General features: G+C 45.8%; 3 protein-coding genes across 6 annotated transcripts; 2 read left to right on the top strand and 1 right to left on the bottom strand.

The window, feature by feature from the left end:
- Positions 1-384: 384 nt before the first annotated feature.
- Positions 385-17,057, bottom strand: PLA2G7 (phospholipase A2 group VII). 3 transcript variants are annotated; one of them, XM_088052565.1, is made up of 11 exons: positions 16,652-17,057; positions 9,830-9,957; positions 7,668-7,818; positions 7,021-7,114; positions 6,303-6,371; positions 5,689-5,836; positions 4,174-4,287; positions 3,808-3,899; positions 3,217-3,390; positions 2,095-2,243; positions 385-1,749 (listed from the first exon to the last, which is right to left on the bottom strand). In XM_088052565.1, the coding sequence occupies exons 1-11, from the start codon at positions 16,995-16,997 to the stop codon at positions 1,646-1,648; spliced, it is 1,569 nt and encodes a 522-aa protein (XP_087908691.1). In that variant the 5' UTR covers positions 16,998-17,057; the 3' UTR covers positions 385-1,645. The 3 variants fall into 3 exon arrangements, with proteins under 3 accessions (XP_087908691.1, XP_014113114.2, XP_087908692.1); XM_014257639.2 differs by lacking the exon at positions 16,652-17,057 and adding an exon at positions 10,124-10,629; XM_088052566.1 differs by lacking the exon at positions 16,652-17,057 and adding an exon at positions 10,445-10,627.
- Positions 10,685-12,934, top strand: IMP3 (IMP U3 small nucleolar ribonucleoprotein 3). Its single transcript, XM_014257641.2, has one exon. The coding sequence runs from the start codon at positions 10,729-10,731 to the stop codon at positions 11,284-11,286; it is 558 nt and encodes a 185-aa protein (XP_014113116.1). The 5' UTR covers positions 10,685-10,728; the 3' UTR covers positions 11,287-12,934.
- On the top strand, positions 16,978-25,741 carry ANKRD66 (ankyrin repeat domain 66). Of its 2 annotated transcripts, none has more exons than XM_005528756.3 (4): positions 16,978-17,158; positions 18,532-18,715; positions 20,021-20,249; positions 25,333-25,741. In XM_005528756.3, exons 1-4 carry the CDS (start codon positions 16,979-16,981, stop codon positions 25,511-25,513), a joined length of 774 nt encoding a protein of 257 aa, XP_005528813.2. In that variant the 5' UTR covers position 16,978; the 3' UTR covers positions 25,514-25,741. The 2 variants fall into 2 exon arrangements, with proteins under 2 accessions (XP_005528813.2, XP_087908693.1); XM_088052567.1 differs by lacking the exon at positions 16,978-17,158 and adding an exon at positions 18,207-18,244.
- The last annotated feature ends 1,837 nt before the right edge of the window (positions 25,742-27,578 follow it).

Here is a 27,578-nt window from a genome sequence, read left to right as displayed (position 1 = left end):
CTAACCAGCTCTCTAGAACACCGTGAGCTATGGTGAATGTTTTGAAACATTAACTGCACTAAATTAACTGAACTTGCTGCAATTGTACTAATGAAAGATGAAGCTTTTCCTATAAATATGAAGACGACCCAATGGAATGGTTTTATTGCTACATGTGTGCAGTGTGCTGAGGACATGACCCTGCAGCTGTTTTAAGGAGATGTCACCTTTTACTTTCCTTATCAGGTGTTGAAAATGGGGTGCTATTTTATAGTGGTGTTCCATGCTCCTATAGCATGCTCATAGCTGTTCCCTCCTCTTCAGAAGCTGTGGATTTTTCATACTGAAACAAGGACTTAGGAACCCAAGCTGGCTGATAGTGAATCTCACAGTAGATTTCATGTGTTAATGCTGACTCAGTAAGTCAAACGTGTTTATTTGCTTAATAGAGACAATACACAGCACTAGGCTGGGGAGAATTTAATTAAATTCTGAAAGATAGGTCTAGGTGTTATTGCAATCTCATTTTAAGATCACAGATTATGTAAAATACTTAATTACACTGTTAATTTCTTAATTTTTTTGCTTCAGTGATTTTGTTTGTAACCTGATTTTGAAGTGAACAGAATTTAGAAGACACCCTTCCATGGGGCAGCTTCAGGCAGTTCTGATCCAAAAAGGAGAGCCTTAAGAAGGCCACCCAGGTGGCTGATGACAGTCTTTGCCCAGGTACTACCACTGCTGTATCTGTCAGTGGGAGCCACCTGTGTCACCTAGATACCATTGTGAGTACCTGGAGAAAGCTGAGTGTCTGGGGACTGTTTACCACCTGGAGACACCTCAGGAGCTGAAGCAGTGGTAACAAGGACCATGTAAAGGGAGCAGTAGAGGTGCCACATCTCTTTTTCCCCTGCAGTCTGACTGTGTGTGATTGTGGAAACACAGAGGAGCTGCTGGAGCTTTTCCCAAAGGCAATTGGAGTTGCTACAAGAGTGACCTGTTGAAAAGCTATTGTGATATAAACATCATCCTCTATGTATGACACTAAATATATCTTACATTTAAGTGGATTAAACTCCTGTGGGGAGTCCTGCATCTGGACTTTCTCTGCTGTCAGCTGAACTCTTTCCTGTAGTTTTTACTGTGACTTATTAAAATAAGACACAGTTTTGAAGACCACCCTCCACAGGCATCTCTGACTCCCAACTGTTTGTCAGAGCACAGCTGAAATACTTAGTATCTAAACAGACAAGTGGTGGTTTGGGGTTTTTTTTTTTGTTTCTTTTCCCTTACCTTGCAGTATAGGCTTTCTGGATGCAAACTGACATACAGCCTGGTAAACCAACTTGTAGCTGAATTCCTTGGAGGTCAATCTGTCTCTCTGCAAACTTGATTCAAGTCAAAACCAGAAAGAGCATTTAAATTATTACCAAGTGATTTCCCTCAAGCTGCCTACAAAGTGGAAGTGACCCTGTTGCAGTATTTCAGAGCATCCCCCTAACTCATTTGAACAGAAACCTCTGTTTTTATGATTATGTAGCTTAATGCCTTGTCTCTTCTTTTTGTTCCACACTTCAAAAGATTTGTAGGTGTTTAATGCCACCACATGTCTGACCAATATTAGTGTCCTGATGTCCATGGCATTTTCAGTACTTCTTTATATTCCTTATTCAGGTTCAGCTGGAGATGTGTCAATATTGCTTCCAGGAATAACATTGGGTCCTATGCCATCCACAAGAGAATCCCACTGATCAAAATCCTTCTTAAGACCTATAAGATGGGGGAAAGAAAACCCAAGTGGCTATGAGTTAAGTAACCAGCTTTTTGTAAAACGATACTGAGTAATGAAATCAACCTGGCAAAGTAGGGAAGGAAAAATGTTTTAAGGAGGAAAAAATTACACTCCAGATTTTTTTGTACCAGAACAAAATGTCAGTGATTTTCCTCTGAGTTGCTAAGATTACAAAAGTAACTGACAAATCTCTAGAAGAAGTCTGACTTATTTTTTCCACTGACACACTTATTTTGATCTTGTTTTAAACAATGATTATATAAAAAGCTTCACAGGAATTAAGTATTAGTCAACCTCATACTTTGCTGTAAACAGATACTTACTCAGATGTTTCTGTAGGAAGGCTAATGAAGCATGATTGCTGATATCAATAGCTTCATTTGGATCTATTTCTCCTTTTAATTTGAAAAATCTTGCAATGATTCCCCCGCTCACAAAGGTGAAATCAGGAAAGCTCTGATGGACTGACCCCCTGCAAGGGAAAAATGATCATCAGGCTTGTAAGACTACATTAAATTGCCTCATTTAAAGAGGCACAGACTTCAGTCATGTCTTTTGTTGTTTTAGGAGAAGATAAATCAGATTAATCTCAAAAGCATGCAAGATGAGCAGGAAATTCTGCCCTAACCGCAGAAGGGAGGAAGGTTTGTACATGCTCGCTGTAAGTCACTGTAATGCAACAGCAATGAAGAGTTGGCTTAGCAAAGCATCAAAATCAAGCTGTCTCCCTGCTTAGTGGTGCAGGATAGAGCCATCCCTCCCCTGGCTGCAGCTGTTCAAGTGTTCAAGCACAGGTGATGCACAAGGCTCAGCACAAAGCTTGTACCCAAGGGCAGGAATCCACACTTTGGAGAGTCATAGACTTGGAGTTCCTGGCTGCTTTGAGAGGTCTCTGTCCCTGATGTAGGGGATGAATGGCTAATTTAAACATGCAGTGAAAACCTGGGCTATGAGGAGAGACAATCATAGTGTCATTTAGGCTGGAAATACCTCTAAGATTATTAAATTCAACCATTAACCCAGCACTGCCATTCCACCTTTAAACCACATCCCTCAGTGCCACATCTACATGTCTTTTAAACAGCTCCAGGGATGGTGACTCCCCAGCTTCCCTGAGCAGCCTGGTCCAATGCCTAACAACTACTGAAATGAAGATGTATTTCCTAATATCCAATCTGAACTGCCCCTGGTGTGCCTTGAGACCATTTCTTCTTGTTCCCTGGGAGAAGAGCCTGAACCCCTACCTGGTTCCACCCTCCTGTCAGGGAGCTGTAGAGTGAGGCAGTCCCCCTGAGCCTCCTTTTCTCCAGACTAAAGATCCCCAGCTCCCACAGTTCCTCCTCAGCCTTGTGCTCTCAGGACTGTCTGTCTGCAGTTACCTGTAACTGCACAGCTCCAACAAGAGCATCAACCACAGATGGAAATGATGGCTCCTAAAGACTTACTTGATAGTGATCATTTTCTTGTTTGTGTCATTGGAGATGAGCTTCTTAATCTTTAAGATGTTCTCAGCCCACTGGAACTTTTCAGAGTTGATAAAAAGCAGTGGTTGCTGGACGCTGTTTTGGTAAATGTCATCACCTACAGGAAGCATCCATACATCGAGGGCAATGCCACACCTGCCAAAAACATTGGGATATTGGCACAGAAGCAGAAAGCTTGGAAGTTCTGGGCATGCTTTGAGTTGCAAGAGATTACGGGTAAGAGAAAAGTCTCTCTGATACTGAACAGGTAAATAATTTTGTTCCAGAATTATCTCTACTCTGGGGGAAGAGAATTAGTCTGTTCTTGCCATATATTGGTCTCCACTGCCAGGTGCAGCTGGACTGCAGGGTCCCACAGTACCATGATTTAATAAGATGCAGTTATGTTCCACCACATCCCCACACTTGGAAGAAGCATGGCTGGAGAAAACACAACATGCCAAACAACACTCTTCTTCAGGAGCCAATTAGTAGTTGGGGGATCCTAGGGAAAGTGCCCTGCTCCAGACCTCTCAAGTGCCAAATGTCTCTAGCCTTGTTTTGCATACTTACCTGAATCTTATTTCTTTGCTGAGACTTTCAATAACTGTAGCACCACCAAAAGAGTGTCCCATCACAGCTATTCTGCTAGTATCAACAGAATCCTGTCAAAAAAATCCAGGTGCTGTAAGAGACTTTCTTTCCCAAACTTACTTTTAAAAGGAATAATTTTTTTCAGGCATTAGATCCTACTGAAGTAAGAAGAGCATAATTTCAGCTCCATTACTCTCCATCCAGCTTTGGATGACCTGAGAAGATTTTCATAGATCTACAGAGTGGTATTCAGAATACGTTACACAAACCAGTTTAGAAATGGAAGGGGGAAACCAGAAGCATTATTAGGTGTTTAAAAAAATACTGGTGGCACCTTCCTCTCACCTTTAGGCTGTTCCAGTCAAAGTCTGAATGTAGTACATTTGTTACTTCCTCTCCTGAATTTATTTTAAGAATGAGATTGAGAGCTTTGATACACTCCTGTGCTCTTTGCTGCACCTGGGGAGAAAGAGAGCTTGAGGCAGAGCAGTGGAAGCAATGATCAGACAACTGCCAGGCTTGAGAGCCCCTTCAACACAGGACTTACTCTGATTATTTTTCCCCCCTAAGTGTTTGATACAGTAACAACTATTCTGAACTGCAGAATGGAGCCATCTGACGAACAACAAAGTTGGTTTTTGGTAAAGAGCTGAAGCTCTTGTGTAGAACCTCTGCACACAGAGGAATTTATCCCTGTAACATGCACCAAAGGCCTTCAATTCCTTTGTCCTGTTACTGCTTAAGGAAAGGGGTTGTTGGGATGTGCAAAGGTTTAAGTTACACACACCTCCAGGGAAGGCTGACTCACAGATGCTTCTCAGGCTCACCTGGATGAGCAAATGTCCTATCACTTGCCCCATCATACAATAGCCTTGAAACAGTCTTTATACTGGATAAACCAAACTAAGAAACACTGAAGCCCATCCCATTTTTTATATATACTCATCCTTGAAAACTGTAGTGAAGTTGTTGCAAAAAAAGGTTTTCATTGTTCCATATAAGAACAGTTTTTAACTGATATGTCAGTAAAAGAAAAGCTTCAAGAAGAGCCAAGGAACAGTAGAGATCAACCACAGTGTGTAAGGCACCAACAAGATGTCTGTGCATCACTGAATTTCAAATAAATCCCAATCTCCTGACTTCTCCACTTGTGAAATTTGCAGACAACAGCTTCTGGAGGTTATTTCCGAGCTCAGACATTACACATTGACACTCAGGAGGAGGGCACTGTACTCATACAGGAAACGACTCTTGTACTATTGTGTGTATGGCTCAGGGAGATAAACACCTCCTTGGCTGAGTTTTTATTAGCTGGAAAAACCACTCCTGTATTTTAAAGGTCAAGTGTATGCTTGGAAGAGCTTGTCAGTATGGCCACATTACATCCAGCTTCAATACTGCTTATAATAAATAATAAAAAACACCTTCAAGTGTGGTAAAGACTATAAAGCAAACATCCCACTCAGAGCAGCCATGATTCATCATGCTATGGAACAGTAAATGAAAGCTAATGCAAGCCTAAGGCCACACAAACACATGAGCTCAACTCTGTGTCACTTTTAGGCTGGGCTGGGCAGTAAAAGAGACAGAGAAGAAACAGAAAGTTGAGTGGAACCAGAAGAGAAACAGATGACTCAGTTCAAGAGCACAACTTCAAGAAAAAGCTTTGTTGAGGGTGCAGTTTATGCCTGAAGAAAGCTGTTGTTGACTGTTCCACCTTCAGGGACACAGCACTTGATCCATTTTTGTATCTCCCTGAGCCGTGGCAGAAGACTGCTCCCCTGGCTGAAGGGAGACTCTGCTAGGCCTAAACACAACACTCCTGCCACACTTCCCAGAGCACAGAGCCAGCCCAGGCACCTGCTTATGGCGCAAGCAATGCTCCTCCTCTCCAGTTTTCAGTTTCCTGTAGTAGATCCACTCCTTCTCCATGTTAGGTGTAGACTCTTCAGGTGACTCAGAAACTGACCTTCTTTTACAATAATACGTGGCTGAAGCAGATTCATCTCTGTAATACCAAGAGGAGGTTATTTCTGGGTATGCATTCCATTTGGTTTGAGATGAAGTCAGCAGAAGTTTTAGATTTCACTCATCTGAAGAGATCCAGCTATCAACCAGTGCTGCTGCAAACCAGTGTACACAGACTTTCTAAATAATGCAACAACCCCACCAAAACTCTCACCTCCTCCATATTCTTCACCTACTTTATATTCTAACAGTAAGAGACAAATAGCCTATGTGAAGAATGACAAATACTATCTACCTCATGACTTTTCATACTAGGGCTTATCCAAACAAAATTCTCTTTGTTTGGAGAAGAGTTGAACTATGGGCAGTGTGGGCAGGGCTGAAAAAGAAATGTTAGTTTTTCTTTTTTAAAAAAATCCAGAAGTTCTTCTTTAGAATAAATAACATTCTGTTCAATGTGAGAAAGTTGCTTTCCATCAGAACTCCAAAATGTGCAGCACACTCACCTGTGCTCCACAGCAGCCACTATAAAGCCCTGAGATGCCATCTCTATGCAAATAGCAGAATAGATTGTCCTGCAATAAAAAAAACACTCTGGTGAGATGTCATTCTTTCAACTCCATTGCTCTTTAAATGCTGCCCACTAGGTATGCACTAGGTATGGACTAGGTATGCACTAGTCCGCACTCAATATTTCTCCTATTTGAATTTGCTATCCAGCAGAGCAAGACTTTATGCCAGGCACCAAAGCCTGTTCACAAAACCTTGGTAGTGTTTTATCGTCTATTCAGAAAGGAAAATGCCACTGATTTTTAATAATTAGCATACACAGCACTTTGCATCTTCAAAGAGCTGTCCAAAAATCAACCAGCTAATCTTCACAACATCCTTATGGGCTGGTAAATATCTTTACCTCCATCATACAAAGGGAAAACATAAATGGAGCTCTAAGCAACCTGGTCTAGTAGAAGGTGTCCCTGCTCAGAGCAGAGATGGTCTTTAAGGGCCCCTTTCAATCCAGGTTGTTCTATTATTATTCTGTGACCAACCATACACCAACCCTGCTGTTTTTTCAGTGGAGGCATAATGACACATGGCATGCTGTTCTTCAAATCTGTTTCAGTTCCACCAGGATCTCACCCCGCTACTGAAAATCTGTTCAGAACCACCCTTGGAAACTGCAGTCTCTATAGACAACAGTTTGTTAACAAACTGCAAAATTACCGAAAAGCTCCAAGTCCATGGGAAAAAACAAGAAGTGGGTATTTTTCTCCTGGCTTAAAAGCAGCATTTGACTTTGCAGGACAGGTCACTGAACCTAAATAAAAATGGAAGTGTACATCATTATTACTGAAATGAGAGAAAGCATTTGTTCCCATGAGAGAGATCCCAATAATAGTGGCCACTGATATCAGAGCAATCACCTAAAGATAAGGTACCAAGACTCATCTTTAAATAGAAGGCAAATATGGATTTGATTCTGAAAATACTTTCTACTTGGCAGAAGATACTTGTCTTCTTCTCCCATTCACATTCTGGCACAAGGTCTACATATCTCTTAAACCTTCATAGGCATCCAGAGAGACCCTAGGATCTCTCTGAACTTTCATATCTTTGCACATTTCCTTGTGGGATTTAAATTGCAACACACAGGTGCAGCTTACCTAGAGCAAACTTCCCAGACACTCCTATCCACAGCAGTCAGGGACTGCCTCAGAGCTGGGGTCACATTCAGCAGTCTCACTACACAAACCCATCCCACAAAAACACACTTCTTTGCTAAAGTCTTTTTCAGCCCTGCAGAAATAACACCCTGCTCATGGAGCATGGAGGCAGCAACAGGCAAGAAATAAAACCAGAATGAATCTTACCAACATAGTAATGGAAAAGCCGTTCTCCTACAACTCGGTACATATTAAGAAAGTCAGAAAGTCCCTGGTAGTATTCTTTGTCTGGAATCCATCGTGCCTCTTCGATATCTGTGGCATCATATGCTGGATAATACAGGCGCAAAAAGCTTCCCTGGGATTAGGAAAAATTTAAAAAAAAAAAAAAAAGGAATATTGCTATTTATTTATATATTTCAGAGAAAATGGAAGATTAAAACATTTATAGAAAACGTATCAGTTGCAAGAATGCAGCTCAAGAGAATCTCATGAGAAAATTATTATCATATACAGGCTTTGATGCCAATCCTGTCACAATCTTCCTGTGCCTACAATGAATTTAAAGTAGCGTGAGATACACATCACCTTCTCTAGGTTAGCCTAGGGCTTATTAGAAATGCTTCATTTAATTAAGTTAATTATTACAAACACTCACTACCTATTTGCTCAATCCAGCATCTTGCTGGATCTTTTCTTCCATCTTCTTCACTGGGAATGGTTTTGCATTGGATGGTGCATTTTGCTAAGTTTTTTGGCTGACTGTTAATGGGATGACTGAAGATGACCTGAGAGCTGGAGCACCTCTCCAAGCATGACAGGTTGGGAGAGCTGGGGCTGTTCAGCCTGGAGAAGATAAGGCTCTCTAACATGGCTGTAGTGTTCCTGCCTAAACTGAGCAGAGGCTGTCAGCAAAGCTCCTGGGCAGCTGCACAGCAAAGGAGAACAAAACATTGCTCTTCCTCATCAAGATGTTCACAATTCTCTCATGATCCATCTTTCTAAACACAACTTTGTTAGCCTGTGTTTCATCTATCTCTTTTTCTTACCACCAGTTCAGATCTCTTACTGTCTGCACTCCAGGTATCCCAGGAAAGCACCCAAGCCTTCCACTCACAGGGACCTTCCATACCCCCTTGTCAGTCTTTTTCCTTCACAGACAGCAGCAGTATACCAATGCACACCGCAAAACAGACTTCCCAGCAGATTAACTGTGTGTAATTTGCATTCTTATTTCCTGGTTTGCAAGGGAATTTGCAACACCCCATTGAAATTCACTGTCTTTCTCCAGCTGTACTTTCAGTTTAGCAAGTTACAATCAGGCCAAAATAAACATGAGCTTTGACATAAAGCCTAATTTCTTGAACACTAATTTTTCAGTTTACCAGAAGTTTATTTAATGGAGCTTATTTCTATTCACTTATCAAACTTAAATCAACCTTTGACACAGAGAACATTATGGAAGAACTTTCATCCACACTGGTGGTGATATTAACTTGATCTCAGAATAGTCCCAGTGAACCTCCCCAATGACTAACTGATTATCAGAAAGGGGAAGAGGTTCATTATTTATGCCTGAGAGAACTGCAATTGTTCATAATGCTTATGTAAAAAAACCCACATGGGCTGACTGCAAAGAGAAACTCATGGCTCTTCTGTGCTGATATAGAGTAAGCTCAGTAAAGGAAAACATATGACTCATTACAAACTGGTCACAAGTTCCACTAAACCTGGCTACTCTGAGGAGTAAAACCACAGTGTAAAGTCAGGTGTATTCTCTCAAAGGCAAGAGGATTTGAAATGGAAACACACAAGCAAGCCCATTATTTGTCTGGTTACTTATTATTGTGGCTTCTCACTGTGCTAACCTCTTGCAAAATTGACATCCTGTTCATCTTCAGTGAGATAAAATCTCGAAAAGACATCTCATCTTTTACCCTGTAACTGAAACACTGCATAGGCTCATCTCCCAACCCTGCAGGGATCTTTATCATGAAAACAGCCACAGTCACAGAGATTGCCTGTGGAGTGTCCTCAGGAGTCCAGTGCAGGAAGGAGCAGTGGGGTGAGTGGAAAGAACCCCCTGGAGGGTCTCTCCCCCCAGGAGGACCCAGTTTCTCTGCACAGTTTATCTTGGACATTAGGAAGAGGGAGGAATTGGCCATGGGAAAGGCTTGCAGGTTACATTCATCTGGTAAATGCCCAGTACACATCCTGTACCAGGATGGAGAGGATAGAAAGCTCGGCTGTCAGGGTCAGCATAGAGCCCACAGGCAAGACCTTCTGGTTGATTTATCCATAAAACTGCAGCCAGTTGTTTCACTAACTTTGTGGCTTAAATGCAAAGAAGAAAGCGTCGAGAGACTTACCTCAACTGCATTTTCTGTCATCAGGTCTGTACATCCAACCGAGTGTGGTCCCTTTCCTTCAGGGATCCTGTAAAACTTCTCAGTGCTGCTGGTGCTCCACATTTCCATTGGTGCCTTCACCGACGAACCTGGAGAAAAACACAAAGCAAATCAAGAGACCACCATGGCCTTTGTGACCAGATCACCCACACTGAAACCCAGCACACTGAAAATCCAAAATTAGGAAAATCAAGACTGTGCCAATACAGAAATCTGCTCGTAAGAAACAAAAAAATCCCGAATTGTCAACCTGACCTGTTCTACTGGGGATTTTCCTTGTTGTATCCTGAATCCCAAGGAGCAGACAGCACTGTGCACTTACAGAAAAGTGGGATGAAACCTTTGGCTGGCGAGGCCGCGCCGGCACTCGGGAGATCTGCGGTGCTACGAACCGCACAGAGGGAGAATTCTGCTGCTCAAGGAAAACCGGCCTGTGCATCAGGGGGAGTGGAATGTCACGGAGAAACACGCCGCTGCCGTTTTTCCAAGAGGAATGACGAATCCCAGGTTCGGCCCCTAGCGAGACAAGGTCGGGCTGCCCGTGCCGGGCCGGGTGTCGGGGCGGTGTGGCCGTACCTGGGGTGACCCCTCCGCTCCAGGCTGACCCCGGCGATGCGCAGAGCGCGGGGGGAAGCAGCCGCATCCCGGGCTAGGCTCTATCTGACGCTTTCTCCTTGTGGAAGGAGACACGGGGCCATCCCTCTCCCGGTACCCCGCCGCCCAGCCGAGCTGCCCCGGGGCGGGGCTGCCTGGGGGATGGCACGGCGGCTCCTCCCCGGAAAAGCCGCGGGGCCGGCGGGCGCTCCGCCCCGGAAAGGTGCCCCCCGGACGGCGGCGCGGCAGATCCCGGTCCCGCGAAGATGGTGCGGAAACTGAAGTACCACGAGCAGAAGCTGCTGCGGCGGCTGGATCTGGTGAACTGGGAGGCGTCGGGCGGGAACCTGGCGGAGGTGCGGGCCCTGCGGCGCTACCGGGTGGGCCGGCGGGAGGACTACGTGCAGTACAAGGCTCTGGCCCGCGCCGTGCGCGCCTTGGCCCGGCGGCTCCGTGACCTGGGCCCGGCCAGCGCCGCCTTCCGCGCCCGCTGCGCCGCCGCGCTGCTGGAGAAGCTGCACGGGCTGGGGCTGGTGAACAACCGGCAGTCGCTGGCCGTGTGCGAGAGCCTCTCGGCAGCCGCCTTCTGCCGCCGGCGCCTGCCCTGCCTGCTGGTGAAGCTGCGCATGGCGCAGAACCTGCGCCACGCCGTCACCTTCGTGGAGCAGGGGCACGTCCGCGTGGGGCCCGAGGTGGTGACGGACCCCGCGCTCCTCGTGCCCCGCAACGTCGAGGACTTCATCACCTGGGTGGACGCCTCGAGACTGCGGCAGAAGGTGCTCGACTACAACCAGGAGCGCGACGACTTCGACCTGGCCGCGTAGGGCTGCCCTGCCGCCCTGCCTCACACCGATAAAACCACGGCCGTGCCACCAGGGGATATTCACACATCTGCAAAGGGAGCCAGAAGGAAACCGTGCGCTTCTAGTATCGTATTGGGATATCGTATTGGGATACAGGGAGCTCCTGGCTCCCTTTCCCAGTTAATGGTTCCATTCATCCATGGAGAGAAACATCCTTTACACATCCACTGCTTCAAGAATACATCCACTGGCGCAGCTCCATCATCATCATCATCCCGGGCATTCCCAGCTTAACTGTCAGCCCAGCAGCTCAGCTCCATCACCATCCCAGATGTCCCCAACTTTATCGTCATCCTGGCATGCTGTCCTGGTTTAGGGAAAATTTTCCTTCTCCCCCTCTTCGGTCTCGGATCTAGTATTAAAGTGCAGAACTTATTTCTGGGCTAAACAGATGAATGGGGATACCAGCATCATAAAGTCACCCCAGGACATACGCCCAGCTCCATCATCCTTAAATCCCACAAAGCAAAGGTGCTTGGAAAAGTGTCTGCCCAATCACAGAAGATTTTGGTCAGGCTTAAGTGCTTGGCAGTTTAATAACAGCTGCTGGAAGGGGTTTTAAGCCAAGCCAAGTTGCTGTTTTAAGACTGAGTTTAGCAGCTTCACTGCTCTTTTTCCAAGAGGTTGTCCTGGTTCACCTCCTTCACCTGTTGAATGCACAGGTATCAGAGTTACTTCTGGAAGGGTTTTCCCTTGATATCAAGGAACAAGGAGGAAATGCATGGATTTTGGGGGATCAGCAGTAAACAAGAAGGCCAAATACTGTGTTTCTGGAACTGTTAAAAGTTTTAGCCAAAAACAGAATTAAAAAAAAAAAACCAAGAAGAACTTTATTGCCATGTGAAGTTGTAAAGGGAAGTTTGATGCTTTGAGTTCAGTGTCTTTGCTGTGTGGGGTTCCAGATGACCATTAGGCATCATTTACAGAACAGGATCTAACTGGGGACGTGTTGGAGCAAAAAGCTGATCTAATTATAACTGCAGATTTGGGAGAACTTTTGCATTTAGCACATTAGCCAGGGGCTGTTGGGAACTTTGTTCCCTTTTGATAAAAAAAGCAGAAAAACAAAAATAAAACTGTTGGGGTTTTTTAGTTGGTGAAGAAATGTATGGACTGCTTTATAATATTGTTTTTCTGAGTTTATTCTGATTTTGAAATGTTCCAGTAAAGCCTGTTTGCCACCTTTCAGAACTTTTTTTAAATTTAAATTTTTATGTAACTTATGTAAGTCTGGTTTTATTTTACTACCTTGAAGGCTAGTACTGACATGTTTATGATAAAAGAATGCTCTCTTTCCCTTACGCAGGGCTATGAAAGGATTTAGCAGTAGATTTAGAAGCAGAGTTGTGACTGTCCAACCCAAACCCAAAGAGCTGGAGTGCGGCTACTGTCAGAGCTCTGGATTTGCATGCTTTAGTGTGGCTTTTTGAACAGAAAAGGTGTTTACATGAGATATGTTTTGGAGGTATTGCATGACCACAGTGTGTTACCAAATACTATGTCAGGTTTTTATAAGGCAATCAGAATGTTTACATTTCTTCCCAATCTCATAAGCCAGCTGTATTAAGCAGAACAATTGTTAAAGCAATAATAGATATTAAGAAAAGGACACTAAGTGGGTGGATTAACCCTTTGCCTACTTCTGCTGTTTGTCATTGAATTCATTTCAGTAATCATAACCTCAGCAACATCTTAACCTTTTTATTAAGAGTGGGCACCTTGCTGATGGTAAGAAATGCCAATTGAAAAAAGTTTCACACCTAAAGCCTGACTTTTAAACACCTTCTCAGCTTCCCTCTAGAACAATGCCATTATTTTTTACAAAATTTAGAAGGTGCCTTATTCAGGTGCAGGTAAAAACAGTGCTTTTGCTGTGCTTTACTCTTTTGGGGGAATTTAAGTAACAGCACAGTGACTGTGCAGGGCATTTTATTACTGAGATGCTAAACTCCTACTTTGCCCAGTGTGTCCAGCCCATGCAGGAACCAAAGAAAAGGAAATATCAAACCTCCAGGCTGTCAACCTTTGCAATTTACATCATCAGCCCATTCCTTTTGTAGTAAACCAACTTATCATTCATCTGTGCACCTTCAGCATCTGTAGCAGAAGAGAAATGACCCTGTAGGCTATTAAGGTGAGCAGTGGGAATTGATTTCCCTATAAATATATGGTATAACAGCACCCATCACCCCTGCTCTCCTCCACTGGAAATCAAATTCTTATGTTCTCTGAGAAATGGGGCTGTGTGTTTATATGTCTGTGTGTTTTAAGTCTGGAATTTCTTAAGTGTGCTGGTTGTACAGTAGCTGAGACCTGAGATGAGTGTCCTGCTCCTCAATTTTTAGCAGCTGGAGCCCTGGCACACCCCTGACCAGAGCTGGGTCTGCTTCAAGCACGATAGAGAAAATATAAGTTCCAGCAGCATAGCCACATTCCTGCTGGTGATTACAACCAGGGAAATGATGGCTCCCTCATGTTCCATGGTGGTTTTGTCTTTAGTTCCTGGGTTTGTTTTTGTTTTCCAGAGCTGACATGCTGTGGCCCTTGCTGGGTGGTTCCCGCAGCAGTTACAGAGCCGGGGATTGAAAAGGCACAGGAAGTCGCTCGGACAGCCTTTCCCAACACTGGGATAAACACGGAGGCTTTTGTTAAATTCTAAGGCTGATACAATGTCAATATAAATTAGCACAGCTGCCATGGGCCTTTGTGAACTGGCATGAGGACACGATCCAACATTGCCCTTTTTTGGGCCAGGTCGTTCAAACTCCCCTGCAGTGCTCTGGGGACTTGCAGCAGGAGAATTTATGCATGTGAGGAGGATGGGCTCCTGGGTGTCACTGTGCTTCTTCCCTGTACCTTCTGAAGCAGGCTTGACATTCCTCAGATTCCCCAACACCTCCACGAGTCTTGTGGGAAGCTGCTGCTGCAGGACAGGGGATGGTGGTGCTAGTGATGGGGCAAACTCTCTCCATGACTGACAAAACTTGGTCACTGCCACCTCCATATCTGCCTGTCCCAGGAGCTGGGGGGTGCAGGGGTACCAGCCTCTCCAGAAAGGGAGAACAGGGTTGCAGGGGGGTCTGGGAAGTGCAAAAGACATTGGCAAACAGCGAGCAGTTTCCAAGCAGGAGGTCTTACTTGGACAGCGGCCAGCAGGAAAGGAGGTTTTACCAGGGCCTGTTTTTAGGTTTATGGGGGGGGGGGGTGTTTATCTTTTTTCCTTTCTATTTTTTCTTTTTTTTTTTTTTCTCCTGACCTTGACTTTCCCTTTATTTGAAGACTGCCAAAGCAGAGAAGCTGAGGCTGAGGAATGTGGGGGAGCTGAAAGAAAGTCCTTCACACTGATGCCTTTTGTGCTGCAGTGTGTAAAAGGCTGAGGCTGTCACTGAAATGCAAATGTGTGTTTTTTCACTGTTCTAAGCTCCATTTCTTTCCCAAGTAAACAAGCATGCTGCATGCTTTAAAGGCTGATTCCATTTGACATCTTGGTGTGGTTCAGTGCTGACCTCAGTCAGTCACTGACAGCACATCACTGTGAGCCTAGGGGCTGAGGAAGGATGGTACATCCCCCTTCTCAAGATGGGAAAGGGAGACTGAGAGAAGCAAAGGTGGAATTGGGCAATTCCCAAGTTTTTGGGTGATGGTCCTACATCCTGGACTAGGCCAGGGCCTCCTAGCCTTGCTGAAGGGCATTTCCCCATGCTCATCTCTGCAGCACTCCCCAGTAAGAAACCCCATAGCAGATGGAAGTGTCCCTGCCCGCCCCCTTTTTGAACTCTGAATAATGTTTTAAATACATCCCCTGACAGATCTGACCCTGCAGATTGAACCAAAGAGCCATTTCTCATCACCAGGGCATGGGATCACCTTAGTCCCTACCCCAGAAGCCAAAACATTTCAGTATTCACTGGGTCTAAGGGATTATTATCCTAAGAGTTATTGTCAGTGTTTACCTGAGAGCCCCAGCTCTTGTCCCTGATTTTAAATACACCATTTTAGGCAGTGATGCATCTTTTCTGACCTACTGCTTGCTGGTTTGGGCCTGCAACAGGACTTTGTAGTGGGAAACCTGCCTGCTGGGAGCTATCCCCTCTCACTTCTCTGCAAAGCACAACAGCCCCTTCCTCCCACATATCAGCTGATTTTGAAGAGATGAAGTCTTTTGCTCCCAGCAGGCAGAGAAAGGGGAGGCCACCCATTTATGACAGATGGAGATCTGAGCTTGTCCCCTTCCTTCTGGAGCTCCTGTTGGGGGCTCCCATGTGTCCCCAGCAGGGTGTCACCACAGTTTGATCCCATGTGTCCCCAGCAGGGTGTCACCACAGTTTGATCCCATGTGTCCCCAGCAGGGTGTCACCACAGTTTGATCCCATGTGTCCCCAGCAGGGTGTCACCACAGTTCCTGGGCTGCTGTGGTGAACACGTCAGTGGGGTTGGTGAGTGCAAGCCCAGACAGCACCACCAGCCCCGATCCCTACCCAGAGGAGCCACCACCTGGAGAGGTTGGGATTGTGTCACAGGGTAAAGTACAGGCAGGCTGTCCCCGTGGGTCCGTGTGGCTGACATGGCAGTCCTCGACTTGTCCCTTGTACCTGAGCTTGGGCTTAAAAAACACCAGGGAAGCCACATCCTAAAACCACCCTCTCTCCCCACCAGCTCCAGCAGCAGCGGGGACGCAGGGTCCCGTGCATGTTTTGGGATGCCGGGTTTGGAGGAGGTGAATGTCGTGCTGGCAGAGCACTCAAACCTCCTCCTCTTTGTCCCCCTCAGCCTTCCAGAAGAATTCAGGTGGGGAAGGACCGGTGAAAGTCACCTAGTCCTAACACCTGCTCAAAGCAGGGCACACATGGGGCTGCCTCAGGCCTGCATGTCTCAGTGCTGGACACCTGAAACAGAGTTTAATCACCCTCGCTGTGAATCGTATTTTCCCCTTCCATCTCGTCGGAGCTTTCCCTGCCGCAGCCTGGGACTGCTGCTTCCCATCCCCAGGCTGGACACAGCCGTGTCGGGAGGTGAGTTATATTTTCCTGAATGCTGTCCACGCACGGACAGGCGAAGGGACATGTCTCCTGTTACCCCCCTCAGTTTATCCGGAGTGAATGCCACCCTTCCGCAGGATGCACGGGGATTTGAGGCCGGATAAAGGGAAGCAAGCAAGCCGAGGAGCGCGATCCCTCGAGGGCTCGAGCAGCGAGTGGGAGCAGCGAAGCCGCGTGAGATGCTGCGCAGAAACCACTCAGCTCCTTAAAATCCCCCTCACGTCACCATTGCTTCTGCCCGTGCTCCGCCCAGACCCTTCTTTTGCCTTTTGCAGGGCTTCACGTACCTGTTGTGCGGTGTCCTGGCTGCCCCCTGCTCCCGTCCCGCTGTCCAGAGCAGCAGGAGGTCCCCTCTGGCCACCCGCGGCCCTCCGGAGCCGGGCGAGCAGCGGCTGCTCCCACAGGAGGCCGCCTCTGTCGCAGGCACAGCGACTGCCGGGCTCTCCCCGAAGGGGAGGGACCAAACTTTGCCTTAGTTTCCAGCTGAGACAATCTTTCTGGGAGAAATCGTCCCTGGGCCTGGAAAGCGAGTTTCTGGCATGGAGCCATGGCCAACAAAGCCTGCGCGTCCCAGCGGAGCCCGCGGCCGCCGAGGTGCTGGGCCGTGCCCCGGTATGGCAGGGACAGGGTCATGTGTGGGCTCCTCGTGTGTGAATAATGGATCTCCCGGCTGCGGCTGGCTCAAGAGGCAGGAACCCCAGGAGAAAACTCCCCCGGATGGGTTGCAACACCCCGTGCAGGAGCTGCAATGCCTCTGGCCGGGCGAGCAGCGGAGGACGGCGCTTTGGCTCAAGGTTGTGCTGTAAAAATACAAATCTTTTCCTCTGTCCTTATGAGAAGGGGATAACTGTAGTCTAGGGAGACGGATTCCACTTTCGGGTACAACATCTGGGGTGGCTGAAGGTGGATTTAGCACAGATCTTTACTTGTGAGGCAGATCTGCGCTCAGCCCCCTTTGTATAGCCCTGGTGTTTGCCCCCTCAGTAACGCTGAATTCAGGGAATTCACCTGAAAAACAGTATCAGTAAGAAAAGATTAATTTTGTGAGATAGCAACAGCTGTGAAATGCCCGTATGTGTGTCAAGGCTGTAGCAAAGGGAGGCAGCAGGGAAGGAGGGGAGGTAGAATTTGGCTTGGCTTAAATTGCTTATGAAGTTGCCCCTATGGACTGTGCCCTTGGAGAGCTGCTGAGCTCCTGCCTTGGGATCAGCAACTTCCTTTCTCTTTGGATGTATGTGTGTGGGTATGAGCTGAAGCTGAAAAAGAATAAGAAAGTTATATGAAAAGGTCCAAGATCTCTTTTTTCCTGTGCCTTTGTCCACCCCTCATTTCAGTGATGGGCTGGATGCATTAAAGTTTGACATTTTCAGGATAGATCTGATGCTGTTGAAAGGTGTTGCAGAACAAGTCAGAAGATCTCTTTTTAATCTAAAGGAACAGGTTATTCAAGGTTAATGAGAGAAAATGAGGAGAAGGAAGCAGCACGCAGGTGGTGGTTACAGTAACAGACACCAAATCCCATGATACTTCTTTGGCCCACTAGGAGCTCCAGAATTTAATTTTCTTTTTAATATGTTCAGATTTTCCCAGATGTGCAGGAGTCAAATTCAGTATAAGACAAGTATGGGTCTTTCTTTTGGGTCTTACCTACACAGTCAAACCACCCAGGTATGAAACACGCTATGAATCTTAGTTTAAGACCATTCCTCCTTGCCCTACCATCTCTTTTTTTTTTTTTATAAGCTTAATTATTATTATCCCTTTTTAGAATTTTCACCAAAGAACATCAGAGGATGCTTGCAGAGATGTTTCTGTCATGGCAATAAAATGCTACCAGTAAGAGACCTGCAGCACTGGCAAGGGAGGAGCCAGTTCCCATGGTTAGTGAGCACAACAAACCCATGGCAAATGTTCAATGTGGCTTTAGCTACGATACCTTTAAACAAAGGACTGCACTTTCCTGCAGATTTCTGTGTCTATAGGCCAAAAGTCACCATCAGTCTGTGATCACTGGTTTGAAGATAATTTCCCCCCCGCCTCAGTATTTTGGTTTTTTTTGGTGGTTTGTTTGTTTGTTTGTTTTGGGTTTTGTTTTGTTTTTTGTTTTGTTGGGGTTTTTTTTGACAAATCTTGGTTTCTCACGGTGCCTGACTCATTTTTAATCCAGGTGCTGCTTGACCTATTACAGCTGCACCTTCCTGCAGAGTGCAACATGACAGAGCTCCATGAAGCCGTGGCTGTGGGTGACTATGACCTGGTGAAAAAGATTTTGAAGGCAGGGCGCTGTGACCCAAACCATAAGGATGCTGACTGGCATGACAGGACCCCCCTGCACTGGGCTGCTGCCAAAGGTAAGGGCACCCCCAGCTCTGTTACCTGTGAATGGACATCATAAAAGGTGATGCTGATCACCTGTAATTATGTCTAGGCTGGCAAAATCTCAGCCTGTATCTGGTAATTTTGTCCTTAACGAGCAAAAAAAAGGTTAAATATCCATTTAAATGGGAACTTTGCCTACAAAATAGTTTATGGGATTGCTGGTGAAGTGATTTTTATCTTTTTATTCCACCATACAACAATTTGCAATTTACACGTAGGGAATGGCTGCTTTTTCCCTCCCATTGCTTTTCTAAGAGCTGACTCCTTGAGTTTATTTCTCATAAATAAACCTGTGGGAAAGAGCAGGAAGTCAAATCCACTGTATTTACACCAGGTATTTATCAAACCAAATAGAAGAAAATAATAACTGTGTTTTACATTGCTCTCCCTTTATATCCCACCTGCTTGAATGAACAATGCAGGACCAGAGCTGTTTGCAGCTCCCATTTAGGACCTTCAGAAGTGTCTAGTAAAGTCAAATATTCCTTTGCAGCCCAAAAAAAGAGATGATACAACAATATATAATGTATAATTGTACACAGTGTAAAATGGGAAACTGGAACTCTACTCCTCTGTGCTACAGTGTTTGTTGGGATCTAATGTAATTGCATCGGTCTTTGCTCAGAAATCAGATGTGTGATTTCCTGTTTTACACTTATGACCATGTTTTTCTTTTGTCCTGATGGATTATTAGGCATTTATACATCAGCAAAGGGGACTGAGCTACTTAGCAGAAATGATGGTGAGAAGTTGACAGGGCCTAGATGTGATTTGGAATAGTTTAGCTCAGTCAAGGCAGTGTGAAGTGGTGTAGAAATAATTTTTTTGCTTCTTTAAGAAATTCCACTAGTTAGAAAAATGTGAAGGTGAATGAAAAGTAAGTAGATTCTCTACTTGCTATCCAAAAAAACCTTTGTTTTAGTAAAGCTGTTCTTTTCCTATTCTCAATGTTTAAATTTTATTTTGCAATTGAACTAAAAACCAAAATGAAGCAATGAAAGATCCAATTGGTCAATGACTAATTGAGATGTGCTGTTCAGAAATTAGAAAGCCTTACGATTTGGCTGTTGTTTTTGTTGTAAATTTCTTCAGGAAACAGTCTACTTTGGGAGAAAATAACCAGTATTTCCTATTCAGTATCATTTATATGAAAAACCAAATAGTCAGGTGGGTGCAATCCGTGTCTGAGGGAATTATGACCAGCTGTGTGTGACCGCCTTCTGCGTCCTGAAGGTATAAATTCTAAAGCATCTTCTCTCCTGGTTTCGCTGCGCCAGGGCGCTCGGACCTGGTCAGGCTCCTGGTGGATCACGGTGCCCGGCACTGCCTGCGGAGCGATGTGGGCTGGACCGCGGCTCACTTCGCTGCCGAGGCGGGGAAGCTGCGGGTGCTCCGCACCCTGCACTCCCTGCACGCTGCTATGGATGCCGCCGACCTCTTCGGAGACACTCCCCGGAGGTTCGCGGAGATCTACGGACACCGGGAGTGCTCCAAATTCTTGGAAAAGTGAGTAGTGGTGGCAGGTCCTGCTGCGTCTGCAGTGAAAATTAACCTTACCGCTCCACAGGGGACCGGAGCAAACACAGTGAGTTACCTATCTTCCCACCCAAAGCCTGCTAAAGCCCTGACACACAAGCTGTAGTGGATGAGCAAACACGGGCCTGTCACGGGGAAGCCGTGAGAACTCATTCTTTTATTGCCCTGCCTCCTGCGGTTTCCATTGGTATGTTTTTAAAATCGTTACCACTTCGTGACATCATTGTTTTTGTAAGGATGTTGCAGAGCCGTTATTAAGCAACAGAAATGAAAGCAGCAGCTGACAAGTGTTAACCCCTTACAGTAGTGAATAGCAAATACATGGGTGGAGTTGTTCAGGAGCATCCCTCAGCAGTTGTGTATGTGTGTATATATATTGATATGTGTATGATTTGGCTTTTCTTTTAGTAAAGGAAAAAAAGCCACCCTATTTTTTACATATTCATTGAAAATTAAACCACTTAATAAGATGGCCATATATTACTTCCAAATTTTGGGAACATCCATGTTGTCTTCATTGCTTACAGTTAGCACTGTGGCAGCACGTGTTGTAAAAAATATGCTTTTTAATGGTTCCCAGTTGCTACTCCTGTTTTTCAGCCGTTGGCTTGGCTCATGGGTATTTTCATCCTTGCAAAGGTGTTTCCCAGGATCAGGATGCTTTACTGCAGAGGTTTGAGCTGTGTCCCATCCTGCATCTCTCTAAAGGAGTGGGACATATCACCAGAGGCCATCCACCTTGTTCAGTGTAAGCCACAGTCCCAACACAATTTGGAATTTAAATACACTGCCTGTGAAACCTGCATATGCCAGACCCTGGAGTGCTGAGAGCTCTGAAAAGTGTTTTCTCCCTGTGTTTTTCTGTGACTTGACAGTCTTACCATCATCATTTACTGGCAGAACTTTTACCCCAGGACACGCTTCCACATTCTCAAGACTGCTTTAGTACCATGTATATCCCATATTTTTTTTAGTAGACATTTATTCAACTCAAAATCTTCAGCTTGCCAGTGCAGCACAGAAGCTGAAAGTTCAAAATCAGGCACAGTGACTGGCCAAATGTCTGAGGTGGGAAGTGCCTTACAAATGCCACTTTTCATTGATCTACATAAACCCTTCTGTAGCTACTGCTGTCCTTCTGCTGTACTCCTACAGCTTATTGGTTCCTGCTGAAATACCCCATGCCCACCTTTTATCTTCACACAGCATCAGAGTCCTTCCATAGGAAAAGACAACCAAACTGCACAAAATCCCCCTGTACAGAACCCAAAAACTTAGCAGGGGAGCCACAAGCTCTGGTTTCCAAGACCAGAGCTATTATGGTAGCTTTGCATTTTACCTGCTCACCCAACACAGTATTATAGAATGGTTGGAAGGGACATTAAAGCTCATCTCATTCCAACCCCCTGCCATGGACAGGGACCCCTTCCACTAGACCAGGTTGCTCAAAGCCCCGTCCAATGTGATGGAGCTGAACACTGCCAGAATGGGGCATCCAGACCATCTTAGAAAGTCCTGGTTTTGGATCTGACGTGCTATAATCCCTCACTACTCACCACTTTCCTTCCACACAGATGTGTCAGCCCTTCTCACCCTCAGACCTTCAATTTAAAGGCATTTAGGCAACCAGCAGCTGATAATGAAACTTTGCAAATTAGATTTTTTTACTACCTAGCCAGTGTCTAGGTAGTAAGGCTCAGGTGTGCCAGATCTTTGAGAATGGGGCACTGTCTTCCAGTGGAGATTCTCTTTATACTGTTCTCAGCTCTTGGTATACCTAGATTCTATACCAGAACAGGTAAATATTGTCTAACCTAGAGGGTGAAAGTCTGCAGACTTCTGCCCCTGGATGAATAACTTACAGCAATTCCTTGCCTATTCAATGCTGTTGTTTTTGCACTAATCTCATCTGTAATTTCTGCCAAGTCTGTAGCATTTGCTGTGCCTTGGATGAGCTCCAGAGCCATGGGAGCGAGCTGACAGCAGGGGTAGGGGAATTGCCTGGGTGATGCCAAAGGGCAATGCCTGTGGCAGGCAGAGGTGCCTGGGAGAATGACTGACAGGTTGATTGACAGAAGGATTGACATCCTGGCCTGAGACACCTTAGCAACAGCCAGTGGTGACTCAGGTCAGCTGATGAAGGGCTTTCTGAGGTGAATGATTGATTTAGGGTGGAAAACTTGTCTTTCAGAACCACAGGCTGGCCTGAGTCACCCCACAGTTGCATGGCTCAGTGTGGCTGGGAGATCTAATGACTAGGAAGATGCTTCAAATGCCCAGTCTAGAATATTTTATAAGACACACAAAGCCTGTACAATCACCTCACAGCCATAACCCAGCCTGTGGGCAGCCAAGAGTTTATCACTGAGACTCAGGAATATTTTTAAGCCCAGCCACTATAATTTATGACCACAATGGATACTTTCACCCTCACACACTGGCCTTGCTGCCTCACATCAGCAAACTTGGAGTAAACTAGGAGGAATGGTTGTCAATTGTAGTGTAATTTTGATTACTGTCTGCTCCTTCAGATGTGCAGAAGGTCCCAGAGGTGATGTCCAGGGTCAGGCAAAGCCAAAGGGAACAAGCAGTACTGTGTGTGCTGCAGACAGAGAGTTAAGAGTGTGCTTGCACAAAAGGCTGCACAGCACAGTGCCCTCTACTCAGCAGTGTGTGGGATATAAATATGAGGAGCATTTTGTTACACAGCAGCCCTGTCAGTTCTGGATATTTGTCTGTCATGCAAAAAGAGAGAAAAAGGCAATTTTTAAAACCATCTGATGGTCTGCACCAAATGCAGGGCTGATGTGCATATCTACACAGGCCTATGAACAGATCCTTCCTGAATCCAAATTCAGCCCCCTCTAGCACCACCATGACCCTTGCATGCTGTTTGTCAGTCTCCAGGTGTTGCCAGCTGCATGAACTACCTGCCTGCCTGGGCTGGGCCACTGAAGTGTGCTGAGGACTGCATCCACATGGAAATATTACATGTATTGACATGGAAATATTAACATGCAAATATTAGGAAAATTCCACTGCCAAGTATCAGTACCACTCACTGAGGTTTGCATGAACATGCAAAAGTTAGGAAACAGCTGCTTTCAAAACAGTTGCTTCTGAATAGCAAATGCATATTTTGCATCAGATTTGGTTTGCATGAGAAGGGCTTTACTCTGGATGCTATAAGAGCTGCCAAGAATGGCACAGAGACCCTCAACTCATGTCTGCTGCCAGCTTCTCTGCAAAGTGACAGCTGTTGAAACTGTACCAAAGGGTCCTGCTATCTAAGACCAGGGCATATATATACTCATGTGTAAATAAATAAACAAATACATTTATATTTAAAGTCCATAGAAAGAGATTTCTTGCCCTTGGGGGCAGATACTTTGTTGGGAAGGTAGAATTAGAAAGAAATTATAAATATGACTCTGTAGCCAGAAAGGCTAAGGAAGAAATACAAATGATAGCACGGTTTGAGTAATTCAAAGTAACCAGGCTGGTATGCCAGAACACATTTTTTCCTGCAATAAAACCAAGCTGAGACCCCTCTCCCCAGCCTTATAAGGAAAGGTCTGAAGGACCCTGAGATAACTAAAAATATGGAAAAATAGCGATTTCTAGAGGTCGCACACAAATGTTACTGTATTAGTATACTTAGAAAGATTGGTTAGTAAAGGAATAGAATATTCAAATGTATAGGTTATATAAGTAATTGTAAAAGAGAATTCTCTCTCTTGGTTTTCTTGGTTCTCTTAGCTCTCTCTTTTAGCTCTCTTGGCTCTCTTGTTTTCTCTTAGCTCTCTTAGCCCTCTTGCCTCACTCTTTCTATGCTCTTGCTGCTCTTTTTTCCCTGGTTCTCTCACTTCTGTTCTGTTACTCTCTTTCTTAGTAATCTTAAGTCTTGAGCTCATGTATTCATATTTTACCCTCTTTTGTATTGTTCTCTTTGAGCCTGCTTTGAGCTCTATCTACTGGCTCATAGCAGGCTCCCTCTCTCTCTCTCTCTCTATCCCATGCCCTGAAATAAACTTCTAACACCTAACTCGATTATAGAGGTCTTTGCCATGTCTCAGACCGTCCCCAGAAAGTGTCTCCTACAATACTTAATAGAAAACAATAGGGTAGTTCAGTTGGAAGGGACCTATGCTAGTCCTATGGCCTGACCACTTCAGGACTGACCAGAAGTTAAAGCATCTTATGAAAGGCATTTTCCAAATGCCTCTTAAACACCAGCAGCCATGGGGCATCAACCATCACTCTCAAACACAGGCTCTGTGGAGACCTTAGAGCACCTTTCAGTTCCTGAAGAGAGCCTACAAGACAGCTGGAAAGGGACTTTGGACAAGGGTATGGAGAAGGGGGAATGGGCTAGGTAGGAGGGATTAGCTATATTTGGAATAAATTCTTGACTGTGAGGGTGGTGGGGCCCTGGCACAGGTTGCCCAGAGAAGCTGTGGCTGCCAAATCCCTGGAAGTGTTTAAGGACAAGCTGGGTGGGGCTTTGAGCAACCTGTTCTAGGGGAAGGTGTCCCTGTCTATTGCAGGAATAAGATAATGTCTAAAGGTCCCTTCCAGCCCAAACCATTCTGTGATTCTGTGATATAGAAAGCCCATGTGATGAGATCCATCAGTGTGGAGTTGCTGGATTTGCTCTGTGCTCTCAGCTAGAACTGCATTGCACTCGTGACAGAAATGCTCTATTACAGACAAAAAGGATTTTTCCTGATATTGGATGGTGTTTCTGACAGAGGCTCCTGAATCCTGAGTGCCTGCAAAATCAGAGCCCTGCAGGAGGAGGAAAGGATTTGCCTTCTCTTGGGCAAGATTTATGCTTGGAATGTCCATCTCTGGATCCAGGCAGTGCTGGGGCCCAGGGGGTCCCTGAGAGGGGAGGTTGGGGCTGCACCATGCTGGACACACTGCGGTGTTTTCTCAAGTGTTGGTGGCAGCAGGGTTTTGACCAGACTGAGACACAGCTCCTGACCCGGTGGATGGGACCCTGTGAACAGAGATGAGTGTGTGCTGTGTTCACTCTTGGTTTCTCTCCCAGAGCAGAGGTGGAGAGCAGGAACTACCGCAGGAAAGCTGCGCTGAGAAAAATCCCCTTAGACCAGAGAGATGAAGACTGGGAACTCAAGAAAGAAGAGCTTCAGAAAAATCCACCATGTTTTTGGGAGAAGTGCACGGCTTCTATTCGAAAGAAAAATGGGGAAAAAAAGGGGAAGCGGTAGTGTGCCCTGCCTGTTTGGTGCCTCCAAGTCCTTGCAATGCAGAGCAAAGGCACTGGCAGACCTCAGGTGGTTCTGCAGGGTGTTATTTGGGCGAATGGAGGAAGTAGTTGGCTACAAGAGTGCATCCTTAGGGATATACTGTAAACAATCTCCTTAACAACTAGGATTGCTTCAGCTTCTCTATGTATCTGATCTCAAAAATAAAAATAACTGAAGAATATGTTTAAATATACCAATACTCTATATCACTGCGATGTTTAAAATTACTGTGATGGCAGCAGTTACCCATATTGTCAGGGAAAAAAAGTAGTCTTGATCCTACCTGATTCACAAAAGGATCTTGGACCATGGTTCTGCTTGCTCTGCTGAGGTGTGTGGCCTTTGCTTCTTTGCTTGTCACTGAGTCAACCAGGAGGCTCTACATGGACTTGCTCATTACTCTGGTAATGCCTGTCTCTTTTCTTGGAAGTGGGATGTAATTGCTTCTCCTGGATGAAGCTGAGATGTTACTGTTGAGTTTTTACTGGACACACGGGTCCAACAGCCTGAATCTTCCATTCCTGGTCCAGCAAAAGGGTAAATGTGCTCCCTTCTTGCTGCTTTCAGACAGCTGTGACTGCCAAGGGTATTGGAGCACTGCCTTTTGTTAGCATTGCCCCCAGCCATTTTTATATCTCTACAAATAGGAATGCTGTGCAGCTGGTCCTAAGCTCTGCTTCTGCTCATCAACACTTTCCACGGCAAAAGCATCTTTAGCACTTTCACTTCTCAGTCAAAAAATTTGGAATGTGACCCAGAGCAGTTTTCCATATGTGCCAGCACTGGGCAGCTGCTCTCATTGACTTCTGACAGCTTCTCCAGGCCGGGCAGATGCTGTCCCCATGGGCTGTGCAGGGTGGCTGTGCTGATGGACACCCTGTCCCCTCCAGTGCCAGTTCAGTGGGGTTGGTGCACTGAGCTGGGTGTCACATTGTCAGGGGTTTCATGGGGATGGAAGGAGGGACACCAGTGTGGTTTGCTGGGGCTGTGGTGTTTTGTGTGGTAACACATGCAAGTTGCTGGGTTTTCCTGCAGAGTCTTGTGGCATGTGAGGTTGTGAGGGATGATGTTGCACTGGATATAAGGAATAAGATGGATCTTCTGGGGCATTTTTGTGAAAGTGGTTGGGATTGTCAACCCTATCCTTATATTAAAGGATAAAGTACATGAGCAGCAGCAGGGGAAGAAGGGAGGTGTGGTTGTTCCTGTCAAGACCTTTCACTGGGGACTGGTGTCCAGAAGAGATGCTTAATCACCTGAGCTGGTGACAGAAATGACCAGTTCAGGTTTGCTCTGTTCTGCATGTTTCACCTGGTGTGAAGGGTTGAGCTTAGGAAGCAGCCAGTCCCCCACCCAGCTGCTCCTTCACTGTCACCCATAAAAAGGTAGTAGGAAATAGGATGAAGAAGCTGATGGATTGAGATAAAAGACGGTGAAATCACTCAGCAGTTACTGTCACAGACAAAACAGACTTGACATGCAGAAAATTGATTTAATTTATTTACCTATTGAAAGTACAGTAGTACAAAGAGAAACAAACACAAACCAGAACCTGATGCCTCCACCACCCTTTCATCTCAGGCTCAAACTCACTCCTTCATCCTCAGCTCCTCCACCTCCTCCCCAACAGCCACACAGGGGGAAGGAAAATAGAGGTGCAGTCAGTTCATAGCGAGTTGTCTCCTCCACTCCCATTTCATCTGTTCCCCTGATCCAGAACCAAACCTGGGTGTTTCACCGAGCCAGAGTGCACTGGGAAAAGGCAATGTCATCAGCAGGTCAGAGCAGGCCAGGAGAGCAGTGACACAGAGCAGGGAATGCTGTCCTTGCAGGCAGAGAGGACACGCAGGGCTGGAGAGGGAAGGGGGCTCTGCAGCCCCTGAGCTCCCTGGGGCCGTTCCTGCCTCGCTCTTTGTGCATCAGTGACACCTCTGGGGGTGCCAGGGCTCAGCGTGTTCACACAGAGCTACCAGCCACTGCCAGACAGTGATACAGCCCATAATATATCACAGAGCACAGGGCCACA

The sequence above is a fragment of the Pseudopodoces humilis genome, chromosome 3 (genome assembly GCF_049639895.1).
Source record: "Pseudopodoces humilis isolate 2021_Gansu_Grassland_sample_001 chromosome 3, ASM4963989v1, whole genome shotgun sequence".
Lineage (NCBI taxonomy): Eukaryota > Metazoa > Chordata > Aves > Passeriformes > Paridae > Pseudopodoces > Pseudopodoces humilis.
This window is presented reverse-complemented; position numbering and strand designations above follow the sequence as displayed.